We start from the raw sequence: 22,667 nt of genomic DNA, 5'->3' as shown, positions 1-22,667 counted from the left end.
AGGTTTATACGCATTTAGACATAGCGTATGATTTTAGGATATTAAGCATATATTTAAGCAATTTAGGCATGGATCGTTAGATAATAGCCAAATTGATTCATATAATACATTTAAGAACAAAATTGTTACATGCTCACATATCGATGGTCTAGTAAGTAAGAGATCAAGGTTTATGGACTCGAATTTATTGGAATATGGATGTAAAATTTTTTCACATGAACTGTTAATTATGAATTGATAAGAAAAACCATTTGAGTTATTTTGTGACAATTAAGTTGCAGTCATTTATTTCATATATAACATAAACACCTTAAGTCTAAGCACACAGACATTATGATTTTGTTTGTTAAAGAAAATTCAAAGTGATTATGTGTTTATAGAGCATGTTGGTATAAACTCATAACTGAGCGGATACTAAATAACTGTCACCCAAGGTCTTTCATGAGCACACTACTCATGTGGGTGTAATATCATTCAAGGATATTCGGTTATAGTGGGAGTTTGTAATATTAATGCTCATTTATTATAAACACAACTTCAGTTACTTAAATTTAAGGATAATTATGTTAAAAATTTATTTATGAAGAAATAACTTTGTTTTGGTTTATCCACACTCTGGTTTCGGTAAAATTTTATCTCATTAATGTTTAAAGATGATCAGTTGGAAATAGAAATGAGCAGTTCACACAGCATATAATTTCCATGCAACGTTCCATGATTGATCTATGTCACTTGACTGTGTTTGTATGTGTAACATTGATGGGTCTATTCATGATAGGTATGGCAAAGACCGCTTTGAATCTATATGGATATAGTTGATGGACGAGATTGTCATAGAATACTTATTATATGATAGTAAATTTTGAGCTCTTAAGGTTGTACATTTGTTAGGAAACATATGTTACCCTAATGGGAGATTGTTGGAGTAAAATTCATTTTTGTGGGCACATATGTATAATGTATAATGTTATCATAAAGTATGACACAAAATTAAGTGACCAATTATGTTACATGTGTTATATGTATTAAAGTGTCATGGAATCAAAGTGTAGATACCATAAGTTGTATTTATAATTTGACGATGGACAAAATTATAAATACTTAAAAGATTGACCTAATATTCAATCTATATAAAGAGATAGTGGTCCCCAAAAAATATATTAACTTATATTACTCTTATACCGTCTGAGAGTTTTTACGGCAAGAGCAAATCTATCTTCTTCGAATATCATAACCAAAGAAAGATGCAAATCATCTCTTTTATTAGCTAAAACATACAAACAAAAACAAAGCATGCTTATCGAAATAATGCTTCATGTTGTCTTTATCATCATATTTTGTAACATAATCATGCATTCAACAAAGCATGTCATATCAAACTTGACTTAAATGTTGTAATTAAATCTTGAGTTTAGCAATTAAGTAATGGAGCTCGAATCAATATTTATAAAATAATATTAATGTATCTATCTCGATTTACGAAAATATTAATAGTCATTGGTTTATTTAATTAAAATAAGATTACGTTATTGTCACGTCATGAAGTTGTACACTCTCTCATCTACATATAATCTAGACAACTTCTTCCCGAAGTGTAGTATACAAGATCTAGTAGCAAATATGTTGTCCTTGTAATGTTATCCACTTTTATTCAAATACTATATATCGTCGCTACGTCATCAGTAATCCTAAACAAAATCAATGAGATATTGTTACATATAACGAAGAGTAATTCGATCATGAAATAATAAGAAAAAAGAAACAAAGGTAAATTTTGTGTGTAAACAAATTCACTATCCAAGACAAAATACAAAAGATTGCGAGACACACAAGAAAAACTTAAAACGTCACAATATTGCATAAAGCACACACACATAAACCTAGAAACTCTACATACATGTTTTTAGTTGTATGAACCCCAAAACCCCAAAATAATACTATATTAATAACCTTTGTATCGATTATTGATCCTTATTTTTATTCTAGATTATTCCTTCACGAAACAAATCATTTTATGAATTTTCTAACAATATCAAACGAAATCTGAATCATAATCTATAACGATTAATAAATATATTAATTTGTAACTGTTTCATTTTGGCTAATTTCTTACATATAATAGTTGAATTGTTTTTTTTAACTTCATAATTTAACAATAAGATTTAACTAGTGTTACTAAATTAGATTAATTTATTATTATTTTTAAGTGTTAAAACCTATTTTAGACACTAATTTGTAATGTTACTTATGTATAAAGGATCATACTTCAACTAGAAAAAGAAAGTAAGAATATATGTATACCCTCAAACTATTCATAGGCATCAGATATTGATTAGAATTAATTCAGCAGTATGGCATTCAAATCTATATATATGAAGATCTGATTTTTTTCCAATCATCCGATGAAACAAAAATAATGAAATCAAAACACAAAACCGTAACTGTTATATCCCGATAACTATAACTTAGCTGTCTGCTTCTCAGTTCCAGGAAGTAAAATACCTTCAAATTAAGCATGCAAATAGATTCAAACAGCACCTTTCTTGTCATTTAGAAGGAAACTCCCGTTCCTTAGAAGGAAACCTAGGGGCAATGCTCAAATGGAAGGGTCTGATAGATTGGCTTATTGAGTACGGTGGCGGGTTAAGAGAGCTTGGCAAGATGGTTTGAGCAGCTGAGCTGAGCAGCTGGAAATGGTTAACTTGTTGTCTAGGATCAAGCATTTGAGAACCAGATGATAGAGATAATGTTGATTGCAATGGTAAAGGCACAACATTGAAATTATGAAGATCTTCTGTGTGGGAAGCAAAGCTTGGAGGTTCAAAATGATAGTAAGAAGCATAGGGAGCTGCATTGCTTAACATGTCTTGTTGTTTTTCCTCTTCGTTTCTTTTGTTCCCGTCATTTTTCTCATTCGTCGTTTCCCTTGCAACTTCTTTGAACTTAGCTCTCCAGCATGCATCAGAGTTCCCAAAGTTCCATCTTGGTAATTCGCCTGCATTATCTTCCGAATCAACACCGGTTTTAAGCCCTTGTTTGTTGGATTGGGAAGGACCTGGTTCTTGAGAAGTACTACTACTTGAAACCATCTCATGGTTAAAGGCAAAGTCCCCTTGTGGTGGCCATGGGAGTGGAGGGAGTTCCTCGATTTCGTGCTTAGCTGCATCGAGCAACCAATCGACAACCTTGCTAGGCTGATTAAGTCCAAGCTTGTCTTGAAGATCATACAATTGAATAGCAGTGGGAACTGAGAGTCTCACCCTTCGGTCTCTCAACCCTCTAATGGTGCAAACTTTACTGTGCCGGTCTTTTCCCCCAAAGGCACGAGAAACACGTACGACTCGTGGATCCTTCAATGTTAACCGTGGGGAAGAAGAGCTAGATTGGCCTTTACTGCTCAGCTTGGTATCATTTGTGTTGCTTTGTTGTTTGCTGGAAGAATCTGTTTCCTTTGAACTTTTATTCATCTTAGGTCTCTCATTATTGAAGCATAAGGCAATTGAATACCTGTTGAAATGAAAAAACAGAACAAAATTCATAGGGAGTATAATCTGGAGAAGTAGCAATAGATTTCAGTCAATAGGTACTCAGATCTCTGTGTGTTTATATATGCATGCATCTAAGCCTAATTTTTATATCCTTTTGTCATATAGAAATTAAACTCGGACTAGGCTTGCTTGATCAGTGCACAAGAGAAAGCTAAGACAAGATGAGTATGTGATGCAGATCTATTGCGAAAATAGAGAGATCCTGGAGAAAGAGCAGATTCTTTTGAATTTTACACGTCATTAAAAGAAATCATTAGGTATTCCTAGGAAAATCTGCAAATCAATTAAAACTTAAAAAAGAAAAAACATCAAACATTGAAGTATACCAGTTAATTCCCCTTGAATCACCAAACTCGTTGCTTGTATATTGAAAGATCAAAATTTTCTTGCTTTTGTGAACAAACCTTATTGATAAAGTTCTTTCATTTGAGAGAAAAGAAAGAAAGAAGAAAGATGCTGGAATTTAACCGACCATTGTCCATGGAAGAAATGAAGAAAAATAAAAAAAAGCAATGGCAGTAGGGTTGCCACGTGTTATATTTCACCATATGTCAAATTCATCATTTCCTCCCTTACAAGCATATTAGGCAATCATTAAGACCATTCCCAGGTGTTTAGTATTGAAAAATAAAATTACAAAATTTAGAATATTATTTAAAAATTTAAATGGAGTAAAGTTATAAAATTTTAAAGAGGGTAAAATTATACCTAACAATAAAAAATACAAAAAAATTATTTAAACTATGTGAGAATTTAAAATTTTCGTGAAACACTTCCTCGGTCCATTTATGAAGATAGGAATTATCAATTTTAAGAAAGCATGATCTAAGCTTAATTATTTATAGATTTGAGAAAGCAAGAGTAGGGAAGATGGCGTAGATTAAAATCAACACTCTCATTTGGTTCTCACAAAAACAAAGTGAATATGAGATAAGAGGGGGGACCATGCTGCATATATTTGAAAAAGTGATGAGAGGCATGCATGCTTTATCGACAACTACAAAAGGACTTACGACTGAATCCCTATCACATAGTGCTGTTGAATGCACGCCTAGCTACTACAAGGGAAGATGTTCATGTAACCAAAATTTAGAAGCTAAGTCCTTTGGTTAAGCATGATAAAAGCTTGTGGTGTAAACTGTATGTATTGTGTTAAGGGAAATAGTCAATTTGATGGTGTTTTGAGAGTTACTTGTGACATTAACAGCTACCTTACAGGATGGGGACCAATGTATAGATACATCCACTAGAGTTGAAAATAGGACCACACAACTTTTCTTCAGGGAGATAGATATGCATGGAGGACCCGCAAGTTGAAGTATTTGAAACCTAACATTTGAGCCAAAATAATAATAATCAAACAACTTGAATGGATCTGGGATTTCAATATGATATACCAAATACAATTTTTCTATATGTAAAAGTTTCTCCAGTATCTGGTATATGCAATGCATCTTCCAAGACAAGCAAAAATAGAAACCCTAGTGCTACAGATCTTGAGTAACTTTTCAGTCTTTAGAATGTGATCAAATGATTGAAAAGATGAAAATCAGTTGGAACTTCTTTCTTCTACTACTTATAGTTGCGCTGCAAATATATATATACCAAAACTTCTTGTCTGGTTTTTCTTTGACTAAGGGAAGTATTTTGTGCATCATTTAATGGATTTTGAGATGAGATTGCATTGCAGAACTCAACTACCAGTAAACAAATGTGGTCTCCGTATTATGTGCAATCATTGAGCAAAATAGAACATCTACATGCAATCCAAGAATGGAAGGAAGATGGAAATTATGGCTGAAACCATTGAACCCTAATTTTATTTTCAAAAGTAGAAGATAAATTTTGAAATGTAAAAGCATATGAGCCACGAGACATACCTTTCTACCATACAGCAATTACTTACGCCTTTGTTTCCCTCTCTATCTCTATCTCTCTCTCTCCCTGGGAAGTAGAAAATCTTTAAAAATTAGAAAGTATGAAATTAAGCTCTCAAACCCCCAGAATACATTCTTCTAAGTAATATACATATATAATATATAAGGAATGACTGCGAGGGATTAACTCTTTTCTAATTATAAGTAGTAAATGTTTCTAAGTAATATAAATATATAATATATATACGCAACTACCCTAATCTAAAATCTTCAACAACAAAAAAAATAACACTCTCTTCTATATCGAGACCATTCAAATATTCAATTCAATGGGTTTGAGGGGTTAGCTTATTTATCTACTCCTGTAGTGAGTGATTATATGAATTGGAATGAAACTTGTTTTTACCTGGAGAAAAACGATAAAAGAAGATGATAGTATAACTTTAGAGATAATATTATTAAAAAAATAATCACGGATTCGTTTAAAATATAGATCATAAAAAACGAAAATATAAGCCTTCTTTTGAAATAGGTTGTAAGCAAAGTTTCTTTAATTTTCTCCGCTTTACTGCTTGTTTGCAGGGGAGAAAGAGATAGGTCAGAAAGTTTCACAAACTGTTACGATCGACTGATACAAAGCAGAAGTACTATTATTGCTTAATAAATGGTCCCCAAAATCCTAACTTTACATTAATTACTTACGATCATATTTGAGTACTGAATACTGATATATATTTTACTGAGCCCAAAAAGAAAATAAGTACATGTTGATCTTTAGGTTTTGCAATACACAGTACTAAAACTCAAGTATTGAAAATAATTTATTTATTTCGATAATAGTTAACCTTGAGGAAGAATGGATACAATAAAACCACTAAGAAAAAAAGGATCCATAACCCTAGTAGAAAACTTAAGTCTGGTTTAAAAGGATGACATGCTTTGCAAAATCAAATTAAGATTTAGAGTGGTTGTAGTCGATGGTCAAAGTATTGCAGGCATAGATGGACCAAGAGGTCCTAGGGTGCACTTGCACCCTTGAAAAGTTTAAATCTTGTAAGTATTTTATATTGATGATATAATTTTTCAATTTAAGTAATTTTTAATGTTACACACCTTAATTTTTTTATATAATTTTCTAAATTCGTACCTTAATATAAGATCATATGTCACTCTCTGATTACAAATTAGTCAAACAAAATTATATTGAATTTTATGTTATTGGTGTGTGTGGAAGCAATTTTGGTAGTGACGATATAGGGTAGTGGGAGCATATGGTTGTACAAGAGAAGATTACTGGAGATAAATTTGGGATGGTTTTCGGAGATTTTAATGTGGTACTCTATTCATAAAAATCTTTAGTTTATAGTTCATAATAATACAGTTGAGATGATGAATTATGAAATTGGGGAAGGCGGACCACTTATTTGTAGGGTCTATTTTTACTTGATCTAATGACCAGCATGATACACATTTGGCAAGGAAGCATCAATACTTAATGCTTAGACTGCTTTTTCTTCATCCAAGTAGAATCTTTGATAAGGTAGGATAAGAATGTTAATCTTTTCTAAGATTATTTGTTTCTTCAACTTCAAGACATGTAACCCTAATTTTCTTAGGGTTGTTGAAGAATCATGGAGAGGACAAATTTAGGGGAAACTCAATGACTTTTTCTTCCTAAAAAGGTTAAAGAAGGTCCTTCAGAAATTAAATCGAGATAATATGATGATACTTCAAGAAAGTTAAGGGAAAAATTATAACGGGGGAGAATTTAGTTGAAGATGTTATCTAATAGAAGCTCTCAGAATTATAGGAGTAGATAATGTGATTTTTTTGTAAAGTTATTTTACAAAGACTTGATCAGTTGTGTGCTAGGTTCTTTTAGAGGGTTGCGATATACCAATAAAAAGAATAGAGTAATTAAAAATTTATATGTTATCCTAAGTTAGAAGGATTTTTTTAATAATCTAAGTGATTATAAAGTAGTATATGTTCATAATATTTTTTAGTCAATTTTTTATAAAAAAATAATATTCCTTGTTATCTTGATAAATTTATATAAGCGGAAATTATCTTTTGTGCCATTTTGAATAAGAGACTAAATACTATTTTCTTATTGTGTTTTCTTTACGAAAGTTTGAATTAAAATACTATAGATAGAAGAATTGTACAGGTAAACTAAATAAGAAAACAATTACTTGATTACACTTGAGATTGAACATCACTCACCCTCAAACTCAAAAGACGCCTCCTATCTTCTGCTTCAACAATTGGAGTTATTGAATCAGTATCCTGGCCATTACTTGACAAGCTTATTGTTTGGCTTGGGTTTTGCCAGAAGTGGTTAACCAACGCCTTGAATTTCGAATATATGGATGAGAAGCCGAGATCCGAGAGGAGTTCTTGAACCGAAGTTTGACCTTCGAGCATGCTCACCACCTGTGACATGATAGACCTCAAGGTCGGGGATGCATTGGTGCATAACAGTGCCACATTCAGCATCACAATTGCCTCCACCGATGAGTATTCGAATCCCAAGTCCGGATCCACCAAATCCAACAGACTTCCCCTCTCTCTCAAAACATGGGCCTAAGAAGTGACAATAATGAGATGGTAAACATGAAAAAATGAAGTTAGATTTACGTGGCATTTAATATAAGTTCAGCAGGTGAAAACAATGGCAAGACAGGTAACGGTGTAACACTAAATTACCCAGTCGAGAAGGTAAAAAAAAGTCCTCGTTCGGCCCGTAGTTTGTGTTGCTCTTTCCGCTAACGATTTCCAAAGTAACAACACCAAAGCTATAGACATCGGCTTTGTTGGTTGACCATGCATTGCATGCTCTGGAGCCATATAACCACTGCAGAATCAAAGAGCAAGCAATTAACATAAAATGAAAATATTGTTAACTGAATGGTGCATGCATTAAAATCATATAACTAATTAGTCCTTCGCAATTTCCAAACTATTCTCTGGTATAGTAAATGCTCAGAAACATTAAACTGTTAGGAAATATAACGAGAACAAGTAATTTCCCTATAGCCAGATTAGTGAGAATACGAAATAAAAGCGGAAAAATAATACCCGAAAAATTGATAACGGAGTTCAGCCAATTGTGCTTACGTCTCCGGACTGCTGCAGATCTTTTATTGAAGAGAAAAATTACAAGTGTTTACAAAACACACTTGAGAGAGAACTGGAAATTTTTGGGATGATTTTGAAGCTAAATGAGCTAGGGTATTTATAGTTGAAACTTAGGGACTAATCTTTGAAAATACCCTAAAGTACAATGACTAAATGTGTGATTTACCCTTGCCCAAATTCAACAAAACACAACAACCCCTATTTTTGAATTCAACCGGCTGCCATCTAGAATGGCAGCCATCTAGAATTTCAACAATCTCCCACTTGAAGACTGACTTTAATCTGTCTTCACACCTTGATCGATGCAGCAGTATTTCTGGTCTTTTATTCTAGCATGCCAACTGAAGCTGAACACAACTTCAGTTTGTCCGTTGTCACCGTCTTTGTCAACATGTCTGCCGGATTTTGAGCTCCACTGATCTTTTCAAGTTTCAAAATCCCATCTTCCAGAAGAGACAGGATAAAATGATATCGCAATTGTATATGCTTTGTCCTGGAATGAAAAGACGGATTCTTCGCTAGATGGATAGCACTTTGACTGTCGCAATACAAGACATTGTTTTCTTGTTTCTTGCCTAACTCTTCCAAGAAACTTTGGAGCCAAACCATCTCCTTGCTGGCTTCCGTAACAGCGACATATTCTGCTTCGGTTGTGGAGAGAGCAACTATCTTCTGTAGTTGAGAAACCCAACTCACTGCAGTTCCTCCTAGAGTATAAACATACCCTGTAGTGCTTCTTCTGATGTCGATATTTCCGGCTAAGTCAGCATCTACATAGCCTGTCAGTATCGTATCTCCACCTTTGAAACAAAGTGCTTTGTTTGTAGTACCCCGTAGATATCTGAGGATCCATTTGACTGCTTCCCAGTGTACCTTGCCCGGATTATTCATGTACCTGCTAACAGCTCCCACTGCTTGAGCAATATCTGGTCTGGTACAAACCATGGCATACATCAGACTTCCAATTGCTGAGGCATACGGCACCTTCACCATGTGTGCACGTTCTTCCTCCGTCTTTGGTGACTGTTCTTTGGAGAGTTTAAAATGAACACCTAAAGGTGTACTTACTGGTTTAGAATCTTGCATGTTGAATCTGGAGAGTACTTTGTTGATGTACTCAGCCTGTGATAACATCAAAGTCCCGACTTTGTGTCTCTCTTGATCCTCATCCCAAGAATCTGCTTTGCAGCGCCCAGATCTTTCATTGCAAATTGCTTCGACAATTTTTGCTTCAAGTTTATGATCTCTTGCATGTTTGAGCCTGCAACGAGCATGTCATCAACGTACAACAATAAAATAATGAAGCTATTGTCGAACCTCTTGATGTAGCAACAATGATCTGCTTGACATCTGGTAAAACCACTGCTACCCATGAAACTATCGAACTTCTTGTACCACTGTCTAGGAGCTTGTTTTAAACCATACAAGCTCTTCTTCAACCTGCATACCAGGTTTTCTTGCCTGCCTCTATGAAGCCTTCTGGCTGCCTCATATAGATTTCTTCTCCAAATCACCATGAAGAAAAGCTGTCTTTACATCTAACTGCTCAAGATGTAAATTCTCTGCAGCTACAATTTTCAACACCAGTCTGATTGTAGACAGTTTTACGACTGGAGAGAAAATTTCATTGTAGTCATACCTTCTTTTTGCTGAAAACCTTTGACTACCAATCTTGCTTTGTAGCGTTTGCTCCCATCGTGCTCTTCTTTGATCCTGTAAATCCACTTGTTATGGAGCGCTTTCTTGCCTTGTGGTAATTCAGCTAATTCCCATGTCTGATTTGACATAAGCGAGTCCATCTCATCTTTCATGGAAGACTCCCACTTGACTGAATCCTCCACTTGCATTGCTTCATCATAGCACTCTGGTTCACCATTGTCAGTTAGCAACAAGTAGTGCAAAGAAGGAGAATACCGTTGGGTTGGTTTAGGAATTCTGGAGGAGCGTCTCAGTTCTGGTGTGCTTGGTTCTTCTTGAACTGCTTCAGGATTGATTTGAACATCATTTCCAGGAATCTCCTCAAACTCAGCAAATTCCTTTGTTTCAGCTTTGGTATTTGAACTACTTGATTCTACAATTGACCTGTCTTTGTACATCACATTCTCATTGAAAATGACATCTCTGCTTTTGATGATCTTCCGATTTTCATAGTCCCAAAACCGGTAACCGAACTCATCACCGCCATAACCAACAAAGGCACATTTGTTGGACTTAGCATCAAGCTTACTTCTTTCAGCAGAGTCTATGTGTACATAAGAAATACAACCAAACACTCTTAAGTGTGAAAGGTTTATTTCTTTCTTGCTCCAAACTTCCTCTGGTATTCTGCCATCCAAAGGAACTGAGGGCCCACGGTTGATCAAGTAAGCTGCAGTGTTGATTGTTTCAGCCCATAGAAATTTGGGCAAGCCGGCATGTATCCTCATACTTCTGGCACGTTCATTCAGAGTTCTGTTCATGCGCTCTGCTACACCATTATGTTGCGGTGTCTTGGGAACTGTTGTCTCCATCTTGATCTCATTGTTTGCGCAGAAATCTCCGAATCTATTGTCTCTGTACTCTCCTCCATTGTCAGACCTCAACCGCTTGACTTTCAAACCAGTCTCATTTTCCACCATGGCCTTCCATTTTCTGAAGATATCGAAGACTTCTGATTTCTTCTTCAGAAAATAAACCCACACCTTCCTTGTTGAATCATCGATGAAGGTGACATAATATAGTGAGCCTGCAAGAGATGGAACTGGGGATGGTCCCCATACATCAGTATGAACCAATTCTAACCTTTCTGCCTTGGGTGTCTTGCCAATCTTTGCAAAACTGACTTTCTTTTGTTTGCCAAAGATGCAATCCTCGCATAGTCCGACATCTACATTCTTTAGATCTGACAACTTCCCTTTTGACAGAAGTATCTTCATTCCTTTCTCGCTCATATGGCCAAGCCTTTGGTGCCATAGGTTTGATTTTCCATCAGCATCTGCTACTTCAATGATATTCTCTAAATTTGAGGTTAGATAGAGAGTACCAGTCTTCTTACCACGAGCAATGACGAGTGCTCCTTTGGTAATCTTCCATTCACAGCCTGAAAAGGTTGTACTGTATCCTTCTCCATCAAGCTGTCCTACAGAAATCAAATTTCTTTTGAGACCAGGAATATGTCTCACTCCTGTCAGCTTCCAGGTGGTCTGGTTTGGTAGCTTTAGTCGGATGTCTCCTTTTCCGACGATCTTCAAGGTTTCATCATCAGCAAGATGAACCTTCCCAAAATCACCACTGACATAGTTCTCCATGATTTCTTGGCATGACGTGGAGTGGAAAGATGCCCCTGAATCTAAGATCCATGATTCAATCGGACTGTTGACGCTTAGAATCATGGCATCACCTGTCTCCTCTGTCATGTTGGCAGATCCTTGTGTGCTGGTATCTTTCTTCAGTGCTCGACAGTCTCTTTTAAAGTGACCATTCTTGCCGCAATTATAACAGGTAAAATCTTTATTTCCTGTTCTTGATTTTCCCCTTCTGGATTTCGATCTGCCACGATTTGAATTCCTTTCTGAAGTTCTCCCTCTGGACTCTGTGTGCAAGGCTGAAGAGGTTGATGCTTCACCCGATTCTCTCCGTCGAATTTCTTCGCTCAGTACCAGATCCCGAACATCGTCGAATTTTAATTTGCTGTTTCCCGACGAACTGCTGACTGCTGTAACAGTAGCATTCCAACTGTCTGGTAAAGATGATAAGAGAATTAAAGCTCGAACTTCATCATCGAATTCAATTTCCACTGAACTCAACTGGGTTGTGATTGTGTTGAGTTCATTTAGGTGTTGTGCCATCGATGCCCCTTCCGTCATCCGCAAATTAAATAATCGCCTCATCAAATGAACTTTGTTTGAGGCCGATGGCTTCTCATACATACTGGAGAGAGCCGCCATAAGACCCGCCGTGGTCTTTTCCTTTGCTATGTTGAAAGCAACATTGCGGGATAACGTCAGTCGGATAACTCCGAGGGCTTGTCTGTCGAGAAGAGCCCAATCTTCATCCTTCATGCCCTCTGGTTGCTTTCCTGAGAGGGGTTGATATAGATTTTTCTGGTACAGAAAAATCTTTGATCTGCATCTTCCAAAAGCCAAAGTCCGCACCATCGAACTTTTCAATTTTCACCTTCCCTTCGTCTGCAGCCATCGCTCCCACTCGAATCTGGCTTCTTTGAATCGTTTTTGACAATTTCTACGAACCGCCGTGTATTTGAACACCTCCGTCGACAAATTCGTATCGCCGACAAAATTTCACTATTCACGAAATTCACTATTCACGTGAATAGTAACCCCAGAAAAATTTGACAAAATTCACAACCAAAAGCTCTGATACCAGTTGTTAGGAAATATAACGAGAACAAGTAATTTCCCTATAGCCAGATTAGTGAGAATACGAAATAAAAGCGGAAAAATATAATACCCGAAAAATTGATAACGGAGTTCAGCCAATTGTGCTTACGTCTCCGGACTGCTGCAGATCTTTTATTGAAGAGAAAAATTACAAGTGTTTACAAAACACACTTGAGAGAGAACTGGAAGATTTTGGGATGATTTTGAAGCTAAATGAGCTAGGGTATTTATAGTTGAAACTTAGGGACTAATCTTTGAAAATACCCTAAAGTACAATGACTAAATGTGTGATTTACCCTTGCCCAAATTCAACAAAACACAACAGCCCCTATTTTTGAATTCAACCGGCTGCCATCTAGAATGGCAGCCATCTAGAATTTCAACATAAACCTGCTCTAGGATTCCTCTAAATGCTGTGAAATGTAGTAAAAAAGATTGAGTAACTTATGTTAACTTAGAAGCTTACATAGTCCCGGATATTCGAGTGCTGATGTGGGTTTTATCATCTTCATTTAGCTTTGCAAGACCAAAATCAGAAATTTTTGCATTGAGATTCTTATCTAGCAACACGTTACTTGTTTTAATATCCCTATGCACAATTTTTATTCTCGACTCTTCATTGAGGTACACCAATCCCCTTGCGATGTCAAGGCAAATTTTTTGCCTGGTAGGCCAGTCCAGCATCAGCTTGATTGTAGCATCCTTCCCTGTTATTAAGCAGAACGAAAGGCAATCAACATGACTGGTGGATTTAGATCAACTAGTTTATATGCTATCAATAATTAGAAGTCATAACTAACCAAAAAGCGCGCGGGATAAACAGTTATTTTCCATGCACTCGTAAACTTATAATAACTGGTTTTCTTCAACACAACAACCATAGAGCTTCACAAGATTTGGATGCTGGAGTGCAGAGATCATGCCTATTTCATTCACGAATTCACGATTTCCCTGCTTTGAATTCGATGACAGTTGTATCACCATAATTGTTCCATCCTACAACAGACCCTGCATTCAGCAGTTAAAGTTAAGAGTTGAGAAGACGAATCCCCTAGGGGAGTATGATCAACTTTTTAAGAAATTGTCAAAATTGGTATATGGTTTGGATATAAACACTTACCCTATACACAGAACCAAAGCCACCCTCACCTATTTTGTTTTCAGCATCAGAGTTCTTGGTTGCAACTTTAATCTGTCTAAGACTGAAAATTCCTGTTTGAAGATCCAAGCCTCTCAGCTCTGTAAAGAAAGCAGTGTCAGATGACTCAGAAGAAAATTTTATACATGATATTGCTATATATGCTAGCATGGATGTCGAATATCTGTAACTATTGCAATCAAATTATAGAGCAGAGAAAAATGTCAAATACCCTTTTCGGCACGATCTTCGCCTCCCAACCAACATTTTCTCCAAAAGATAACTAAGAGTATAAGGGCAATAACTATTGCTGCAGAAGCTGACCCGACCACCACTATCTCTATGAGATGATTCTTTTTCCCAACAACACGCGGAGGTTGAAAATCTGGTTAAGAAGAGAATTATGTCATGGTCGGGGGAGAAGGACGAGGGGAAAGAAGAGAAGACGATCGGGGAAGTGAGGAAGGAATTGGGGGAAATGCATAACAAGGGTTAGGGATTGTTGAAGGATTAGGGATTATTACCTGAGGAATTACACTACATGTGAGGAGCACGGGTACATTAACCCATGAGACATTTGAAGACCCAGCAGCAGAGAAGCCCAATGAAGAAGCCCAATGTCAATATGTAATAACAGAAAACAATTAGAATTTATATTAGCTGGCTTATTAGATTCTATAATACAATTGTATAAAAATAAAATGTACCTGAAAGGGATGACTATGCATGATTTTACTGAATGAATTCTGAATTTCTTCAATCTTTTCTGCTTTTCTTCTGAAATCTCCTTTTTCTCTACTTCATCATCTCGCATCCATCACAATTTGGTATCTCAGAGCCAAAATTTTCCTGGCAAATCACTAGAATGATAAAGAGAAATCAGAACATGTCTGAAACACTAGAATTTTCAGCACTACATAAACAATTGGAGGAATTATCAACGCCGGTAAAGTAATCTCAAGATGACACAACAATTCCTAAATGGTGGGAGAATCAAGAAAATTGCCTTACTTCATTGGAATCTAGGATGGCCACTAATCAAGGATATATGGAGGAATTATTGAAGATTCTAACTGTTGGAAATGGGGAACAGAACCAGTCTGATAATGATGAGGTACAGTCTCCTAACGCTTCTAAACCAGAGGGAAAACAACCTGTAATGGTCACAGTGCTTAATGATAAGACTAGGTTTACTTATAAACCTGAGGAACCTGGAATTCTAAGATCCAAACCAGGGGATTTATCTAGTTTTAAAAATGATATTCAAGTAGGAGAGAACAGTGCAATTAGAAACAATATAGTTAATTTGGAAGAGGATAGAAGAGGCACTGGAGGTTCTTCTAATACTAAAGGGTTAATGTGGCATAGACCCAAGATTGAGCTGCCCTTTTTTGAAGAAAATAATCCTAGAGGGTGGATTCAAAAATGCCTCAAGTATTTTTCTTTATGCAATATTGCAGAAGAACAAAGGGTGGAGATGGCTACAATGTATTTAATGGGGAAGGCATAAATCTGGTTCGACGGTTATATCATGTAGAAGCATCATGTGACATGGTATGAATTTGAGGCAGATATTTACCATAGATTCTGTGATAGGTTTTTTGCTGACATAGTTGAGGAATTTACAAAGTTAATACAGAAGGGATCAGTAGAAGAGTATCAGGACAAGTTTGAGGAATTACAACCTCATATGCTGTTACAAAATCCTACTATGGGAGAAGAGTTTTTTGTGTCTCTTTTTATTAGTGGGCTAAGAGAAGATATCAAGCATAGAGTTAAGGCTTTGGAACCTAAGACACTCTCTGAAGCTTGCAGACAAGCTAAGTTGTATGAGCTTTCTGTGGAATATGAAAACAAAAGAGGGAGAGTTTTTTTTTTAAAAACCCACCCTACCCAAACCCATTACCTACTTCTAAACCTCATTTTCCAACCCCACAACAGAAAGTTTCAGCTAGTATGCCTCCAAAACAGAATCTTCTGGACTACAGGATACAAAACAATCTATGTTTTAAGTGTGGTGAGAAATTTTCTCTAGGGCATCAATGTAAGACAAAGCAATTGAATATGATGATTGAAGAAGAACCTGTTTTATCCTCAGAGACTTTACCAAATGACACAGATCAACAAGTGTTACAAGAAGATAAGAGCCTAGAAATTTCTATGAACGCCATCACTGGGTGTATTGGTCATAATACACTAAGAATTCAAGGCACTATTCTAGGCAGACCACTGAACATATTAATTGACAGTGGTAGCACCCATAGTTTCTTAACACCTCAGTGGGCTGATGCAGTGATTCAGGTGACTACACCATATCCTTTAGCTATTATAGTGGCTAATGGACAACAACTTTACAATGCAGCCAGGTGTAACAGGGTGGAATGGAAAATGCAGGGACATTATTTTATTCATGATTTTAGACTTCTTCAATTGGGGGGAAGTGATATGGTCCTAGGTATTAATTGGATGAAGCTATTCAGTCATATCTTGATGGACTTTAACAAACTGACACTCAGTTTTGTACATCAAGATGAACAGATTGTTATACATGGCCAACAACCCTCAAATTTTTTACAACAGATTTCAGGAGCTACACTATTGAAGTTGATAGTTTTAAATTCTACTATATTAGGGCATGTTGTTTTGATGACTATGGAAGAAATTTCAAGGCCTATTCCTACAGCTATTCAACCACTACCGGAGAAATATAGTTCTATTTTTGCTAAGCCTACAGGTCTTCCACCTACAAGAACCATGATCATGCTATCACCTTAAAGTCTAATTCTATGCCTGTTAATTAAGGCCTTACAGATTCCCTCATAACCAAAAAGCTGAAGTGGAAAAACAGATTGTTACTATGTTCTCCATGCCTTCTCATGAAAAAGAAGGATGGTACACGGAGGTTCTGTGTTAATTATAGACAGTTGAACAGTATGACAATTAAGGATAAATTTCCTATTCCTGTTGTTGAAGATTTATTGGATGAGCTACATGGGGCTGTCTATTTTCAAAGATTGATCTAAGGTCAGGTTACTGGCAGATCAGAATAAAAAGGAGAACATTTATAAACAACATTCAGAACTCATCAGGGCCATTATGAATTTAAGGTAATGCCCTTTGGTCTAACTAGTGCTCCTGCAACATTTCAGGCTTTGATGAATGAATTATTTAGTTCATTCCTTAGGAAGTTTGTTTTGGTGTTTTTTGATGACATATTAGTTTACATCAGCTCTGTGACAGACCATATTCTATATTTACAATTGGTTTTGGATATTTTGCAAAGTAATCAACTATTTGCAAAAATGTCTAAGTGTTTCTTTGGTCAGACCCAAGTAGAATACTTGGGACATATTATTTCAGCTGCTGGTGTTGCTACTGATCCTAATAAGGTAGAAGCAATGAGAAATTGGCCTTTGCCTAAATCCTTAAAATCATTGAGAGGATTTTTGGGATTGACAGGTTATTATAGAAGATTTATCAAAGATTATGGTACTATTAGTAAACCTTTGACTCAGATGCTAAAAAATGATTGTTTTAAGTGGAGCAGTGCATCTTTGATTGCTTTTGAAGAGCTTAAGAGAACTATGTGTCTTGCACCTGTTTTAGCTCTACCAGACTTTACTAAAAAAATTTATTTGGAAACTGATTCCAGCTCTGGAGGCATAGGGGTTGTTTTATCTCAAGAAGGCAGACCTATAGTATTTTTAAGTAAAGCTCTCAATCCTAGACATGTTGCTCTATCTATTTATGAGAGGGAATACCTTGTTATTTTATTAGCAGTCTCCAAGTGGAGACACTATTTGGAAAGCAAGCCTTTTATCATAAAAACTTATCATGAACCTCTAAAATACTTATTGGAGCAGAAACTAACTACTGCTATTCAGAAAATGGGACTGACAAAATTATTGGGATTGGATTATACTATCCAATACATGAAAGGTAAATCAAATGTTGTGGCAGATGCTTTATCCAGACAATGGGAAGATCAGGGTCAGTGTCTTGTCATGGGAACTACCCTAATCATTCCTACTTGGTTTTAGGATGTGGAGGAGAGTTACAAAGATGATTTATTGGCTACTGAGTGGATTTTCATTTTAACAGTGAATCCTACTGCTGATCCTAAGTGGAAATTTTCCAAAGGAGTTCTCAGATTTCAAGAAAGGGTTTATATTGGCACTAAGGGCTCTCTTAGATTACAGATTCTTCCAACCATACATGACTCAGCTCATGGAGGTCATTCAGGAGTTCAGGCCACTTATCAAAGAATTAGAAGTTATTTTTATTGGCCTAAACTTAAGGCTATGGTGGCTACTTATATAAGGGCCTGTACAGTATGTCAGCAAACTAAAGTGGAGCATGTTGCTAAACCTGGTCTATTTCAGCCATTACCTATTCCTCAACAGGCCTGGGAGGTAATCACTATGGATTTTATAGAGGGCCTACCTACTTCTTTGAAGAAGAATTGTATCTTGGTGGTGGTTGACAAGTTCACCAAGTACATTCATTTTTTGGCACAATCACATCCTTATACTACTACTGAAGTAGCTAAATTATATTTGGAAAATATTTATAAGCTTCATGGCCAGCCTAAAGTGGCCATTTCAGATAGGGATAAAACCTTCACTAGTCTCTTTTGGAGAGAGCTAATGAAGCAGTTGGGTACTAAGACTATATTCAGTACTGCTTATCACCCAGAGACTGATGGACAAACTGAAAGGGTGAATCAATGTCTTGAGAAATATCTAAGGGGTTTGTGTTTCTTCCAACCAAAGCAGTGGGTTAATTGGTTGTTCCATGCAGAGTGGTGGTATAATACCACCTATCATACAACCCTAAAACTAATACCATTTCAAGCCATATATGGCTACCCACCTGTTACAATGGTGTGGCAAACATATTCACCAGTGCAATCTGTCAGTGACCTAATGCATACTAGAGAGGATATTCGAAGGCTAGTCAAGTTACAATTAGAAAATGCAGCCAATAGAATGAAACATAAAGCTGATAAGAAAAGATCTGAGAGACCTTTTGCAGTGGGAGAAACAGTGTACCTGAAATTACAGCCCTATCGCCAAACATCTTTGGCTCTGCGAAAAAACCTAAAGTTAGTAGCTCGATATTATGTGCCTTACAAAATTACAGAAAAGATTGGTGATGTTGTTTACCGTTTGGATTTACCTGAGACATCCAAGTTACATCCGATTTTTCACGTGAGTCTTTTGAAGAAGCACATTGGAGAATCATCAATTTTTTCTACGAATCCTCCTGAAATGAATGAGGAAGGTCAAATTAAAATTGAGCATTCTCAAATCATAGGAAGAAGAATCGTAAACAGAAACCACAAACATGTTACTCAATTGTTGGTGCGATGGAAGAATCTGGACGAATCGTGTGATACTTGGGAGGACTATACTGTTCTTCGGGGATAGTTTCCCAACTTTGATCCTTGGGGACAAGGATCTGCTCCAGCGGCGGGTATTGTCATGATCGGGGGAGAAGGACGAGAGGAAGGAAGAGACGATCGGGGAAGTGAGGAATGAATTGGGGGAATGCATAACAAGGGTTAGGGATTGTTGAAGGATTGGGGATTATTACCTGAGGAATTAAAATACACGTGAGAAGCACGGGTTCATTAACCCATCAGACATTTGAAGACCCAGCAACAGAGAAGCCCAATGTTAATATGCAGTAACAGAAAACAGTTAGAATTTATTCCAGCTGGCTTATTAGATTCTATAGTATAATTGTATAAAAATAAATGTACCTTAAAGGCATGACTATGCATGCTTTTACTGAATGAATTCTGAATTTCTTCAATCTTTTCTGCTTCTCTTTTGAAATCTCCTTTTTCTCTACTTCATCATCTCGCATCCATCACAAATTATTGGTAATCAATGTACTTCATCTAAAGTCAAACAGAATTGAATCCTAGAAATCACACAACTAACAACACTTATATAAGGATCATTCTTTAAGTCTAAGCTCTCCAAGAACCACTTCAACTAAACCGGTCTACGTGGACTGAACTCAACACAAACGAAATCCTTTGCATGGGGAAAAACACTGTATTGCTGAAATGCAAGAGAAAGGACATTCTAGAGTTGGCAACAACTTACTTGGAACCACTGATATGGCTGAAATAAGAGGGCCGTACATCCCCCTTGCTGGGATGCCTGTAGTTCCCTTTCCACCCCAATATAAGTGGATTTTTAACGTATTTCTTGTTACGGCCGCCGTAAAGTTCTTTACAATGGGCTTACCGTTACCACCAGCTGCCTCTTCGATGTTAAAATCTTTCAGCTCCAGTTCACCCTACATTTACATCATGTAAGCACTCAAATTTGTTTTCTTTATATATATTACTTCATGTATGCTAAAGGATTTACTTACCTGGATAAAGACATCAAATATACGTTTCCCGATATCGTAATATGATCTGTCGTTCTTGAAAATAATTTCCGCAAAGTGTAAACTAACAGTGTAGTTCCCCTTCATTAGGCAGAGTCCGTAATATGTTAGACAGAGGAATGAAATACGATTTGTTGTGAAGAATTCTGCTCGGATTGCAGACACAATGGACAAAGCAGAAGTGTTGGTAACAAGATAGTCATCTGCATCAATATCATTATCAATGAAGTTCCCGGTGCTGCTGAATGCCCAGTTGTGCCCCAAGTAAAACATAGAAGCACCTCTCAGTTCTCTATCAGCTTCGTATTTGCCATCGCCACTGATGTTTAGTTCCTTCCCCCCACAATTAATGTGCAGAGAATATTTATCTGTTAATAACCAAAATTTCAATGAATTTTGAAAGATTTTCGAATAAAGTTAACAGAGATCTTTCATCTCCAAAAGTCGACTTACATTGACTGGGTGAAGCAGCACATGGGAAGGTCTGTTTTACACATGGAGGAACTCTACTTCTGCATCGAAAAACAATCAATAAGCACTTACATTTTGAAGAAAACTTAAATAATCCCAAACTTCCTAAACACCTCAATAGAATATCATAAATCAAGGCACAAAAATATGCTAACAATTTATTTGCTGTTGTGGAGTAGCTCTCAACCAAGTTCCTGGAAAGATTAAGATATGCAAATCGACTATGTTAGTATATCAGTTTATATATATATAGGACCGAAGTAAGGTCAGTTAAAAGATAACTCACACGCTCCCTCGATTTTACATATTATTTGATCTCAATTTATTAAAGAATCATATTTATGTATTATTGGTGCGTTAATGTATCTTATTAGTTATGTACGATTTTACATATTATTTGATCTCAATTTATTAGTATAATTTAATTTTTGCCTAATTTAAAAATATTAGAATGAGATTAAGCATAATTTTTGCTATCTTCAATATACGAAAGATATATGATTTTATGAGATATTGTTTTTATTTCTAAATTGTTTTACGATTTTAAATGGTTTGACAAAATTTAAAATTTTCCTGTATTTTTAGTATGGGTCGCTCTACTGGTCTTAATGTGATATATCGGATCGGATCAATCGTATCAGTTTGGAGGTGTTACATTATCGCCAGAGGACTAGAATACATGCACCAAGGTTGTAGCACAAGGATCTTGCACTTTGACATGAAACCTCACAACTTCCTTTTAGACAATAACTTTTGCCCCCAAGATATCGGATTTCGGACTGCTTAAATTATGCGAAAGAAAGAGAGCATGGTTTCGTTGATAGGAGCTAGTGGAACAGCTGGATATATAGCTCCGGAAGTGTTCTGTCGAAACTTTGGAGGAGTTTCTCATAAATCCGACGTCTACAACTATGGAATGATGGTCCTAGAAATGGTGGGAGGAAGGAAAAACATCGATGTCGATGCGTCACAAACCAGTGAAATATATTTTCCTTCGTGGGCTTATAAGCAACTGGATCATGCTATGAATTCGAATCTTGATGATGGAGTAGCAGTTGAAGAAGAGAAAACAAGGAAGTTGAAATTGGTAAGCCTTTGGTGCATTCAATCTGTTCCAGCAGTTGGACCATCAATGACCAAGGTCCTGCAAATGTTGCAGGGGAATACCCAATCATTGAAAATTCCACCTACGCTCTCTCTACATTCTCCAATAACATCTCCCAAAGCCTCTTCCACATCGTAGATTCTTGAGAATTAAGTTTGTAGATGCAACTAACTCACGCTTTGGATGACAGATTAATTTCCTTCTCAAGATGTTAATTTGAATATTAAAATTGTTGATCAAGTTGATTTGCCCCATCATTGTCTCAGACAAGCCACAACAATCGATCTTCTCCCTCTTATACTCATAAGATGTGCATTAATCATCCTAAATATCATAACCATCTTCATTGTTCCTCTCAATTTTACTCGAAAACCGAAAATCTTGAAATTTTATTTATATCTTCTCCGTCATATTTATCATTTAGAATGAAATATTACTTTGATTAGGCTGTCATTTGATTATTTTCTTTTCGTGTCATATGATTAGAGTCAAATATTAGCATCCAGAGAAGCAATACTCAGCTAGCGTAAAATGGAATTTGATTATCACAGCTTGCAGATGTTACATTTGTGGCAAAACCATCTTTGCTTGAACCACACC

General features: G+C 36.3%; 2 protein-coding genes and 1 pseudogene across 2 annotated transcripts; 1 reads left to right on the top strand and 2 right to left on the bottom strand.

Annotated features, from left to right (window-relative positions):
• Window positions 1-2,311: 2,311 nt before the first annotated feature.
• LOC120179029 (transcription factor TCP13-like) lies at window positions 2,312-4,101 on the bottom strand. The gene is made up of 2 exons (XM_039184760.1): window positions 3,875-4,101; window positions 2,312-3,507 (listed from the first exon to the last, which is right to left on the bottom strand). Exon 2 carries the CDS (start codon window positions 3,465-3,467, stop codon window positions 2,547-2,549), a length of 921 nt encoding a protein of 306 aa, XP_039040691.1. The 5' UTR covers window positions 3,468-3,507; window positions 3,875-4,101; the 3' UTR covers window positions 2,312-2,546.
• A 3,523-nt stretch (window positions 4,102-7,624) lies between these two features.
• Window positions 7,625-21,682, bottom strand: LOC120179052 (annotated as a pseudogene).
• A 70-nt stretch (window positions 21,683-21,752) lies between these two features.
• On the top strand, window positions 21,753-22,205 carry LOC120179051 (LEAF RUST 10 DISEASE-RESISTANCE LOCUS RECEPTOR-LIKE PROTEIN KINASE-like 2.3). Its single transcript, XM_039184769.1, has one exon. It carries the CDS (start codon window positions 21,753-21,755, stop codon window positions 22,203-22,205), a length of 453 nt encoding a protein of 150 aa, XP_039040700.1.
• The last annotated feature ends 462 nt before the right edge of the window (window positions 22,206-22,667 follow it).

Source organism: Hibiscus syriacus, unplaced genomic scaffold (assembly GCF_006381635.1).
Source record: "Hibiscus syriacus cultivar Baekdansim isolate YM2019G1 unplaced genomic scaffold, ASM638163v2 tig00112399_pilon, whole genome shotgun sequence".
NCBI lineage: Eukaryota > Viridiplantae > Streptophyta > Magnoliopsida > Malvales > Malvaceae > Hibiscus > Hibiscus syriacus.
This window is presented reverse-complemented; position numbering and strand designations above follow the sequence as displayed.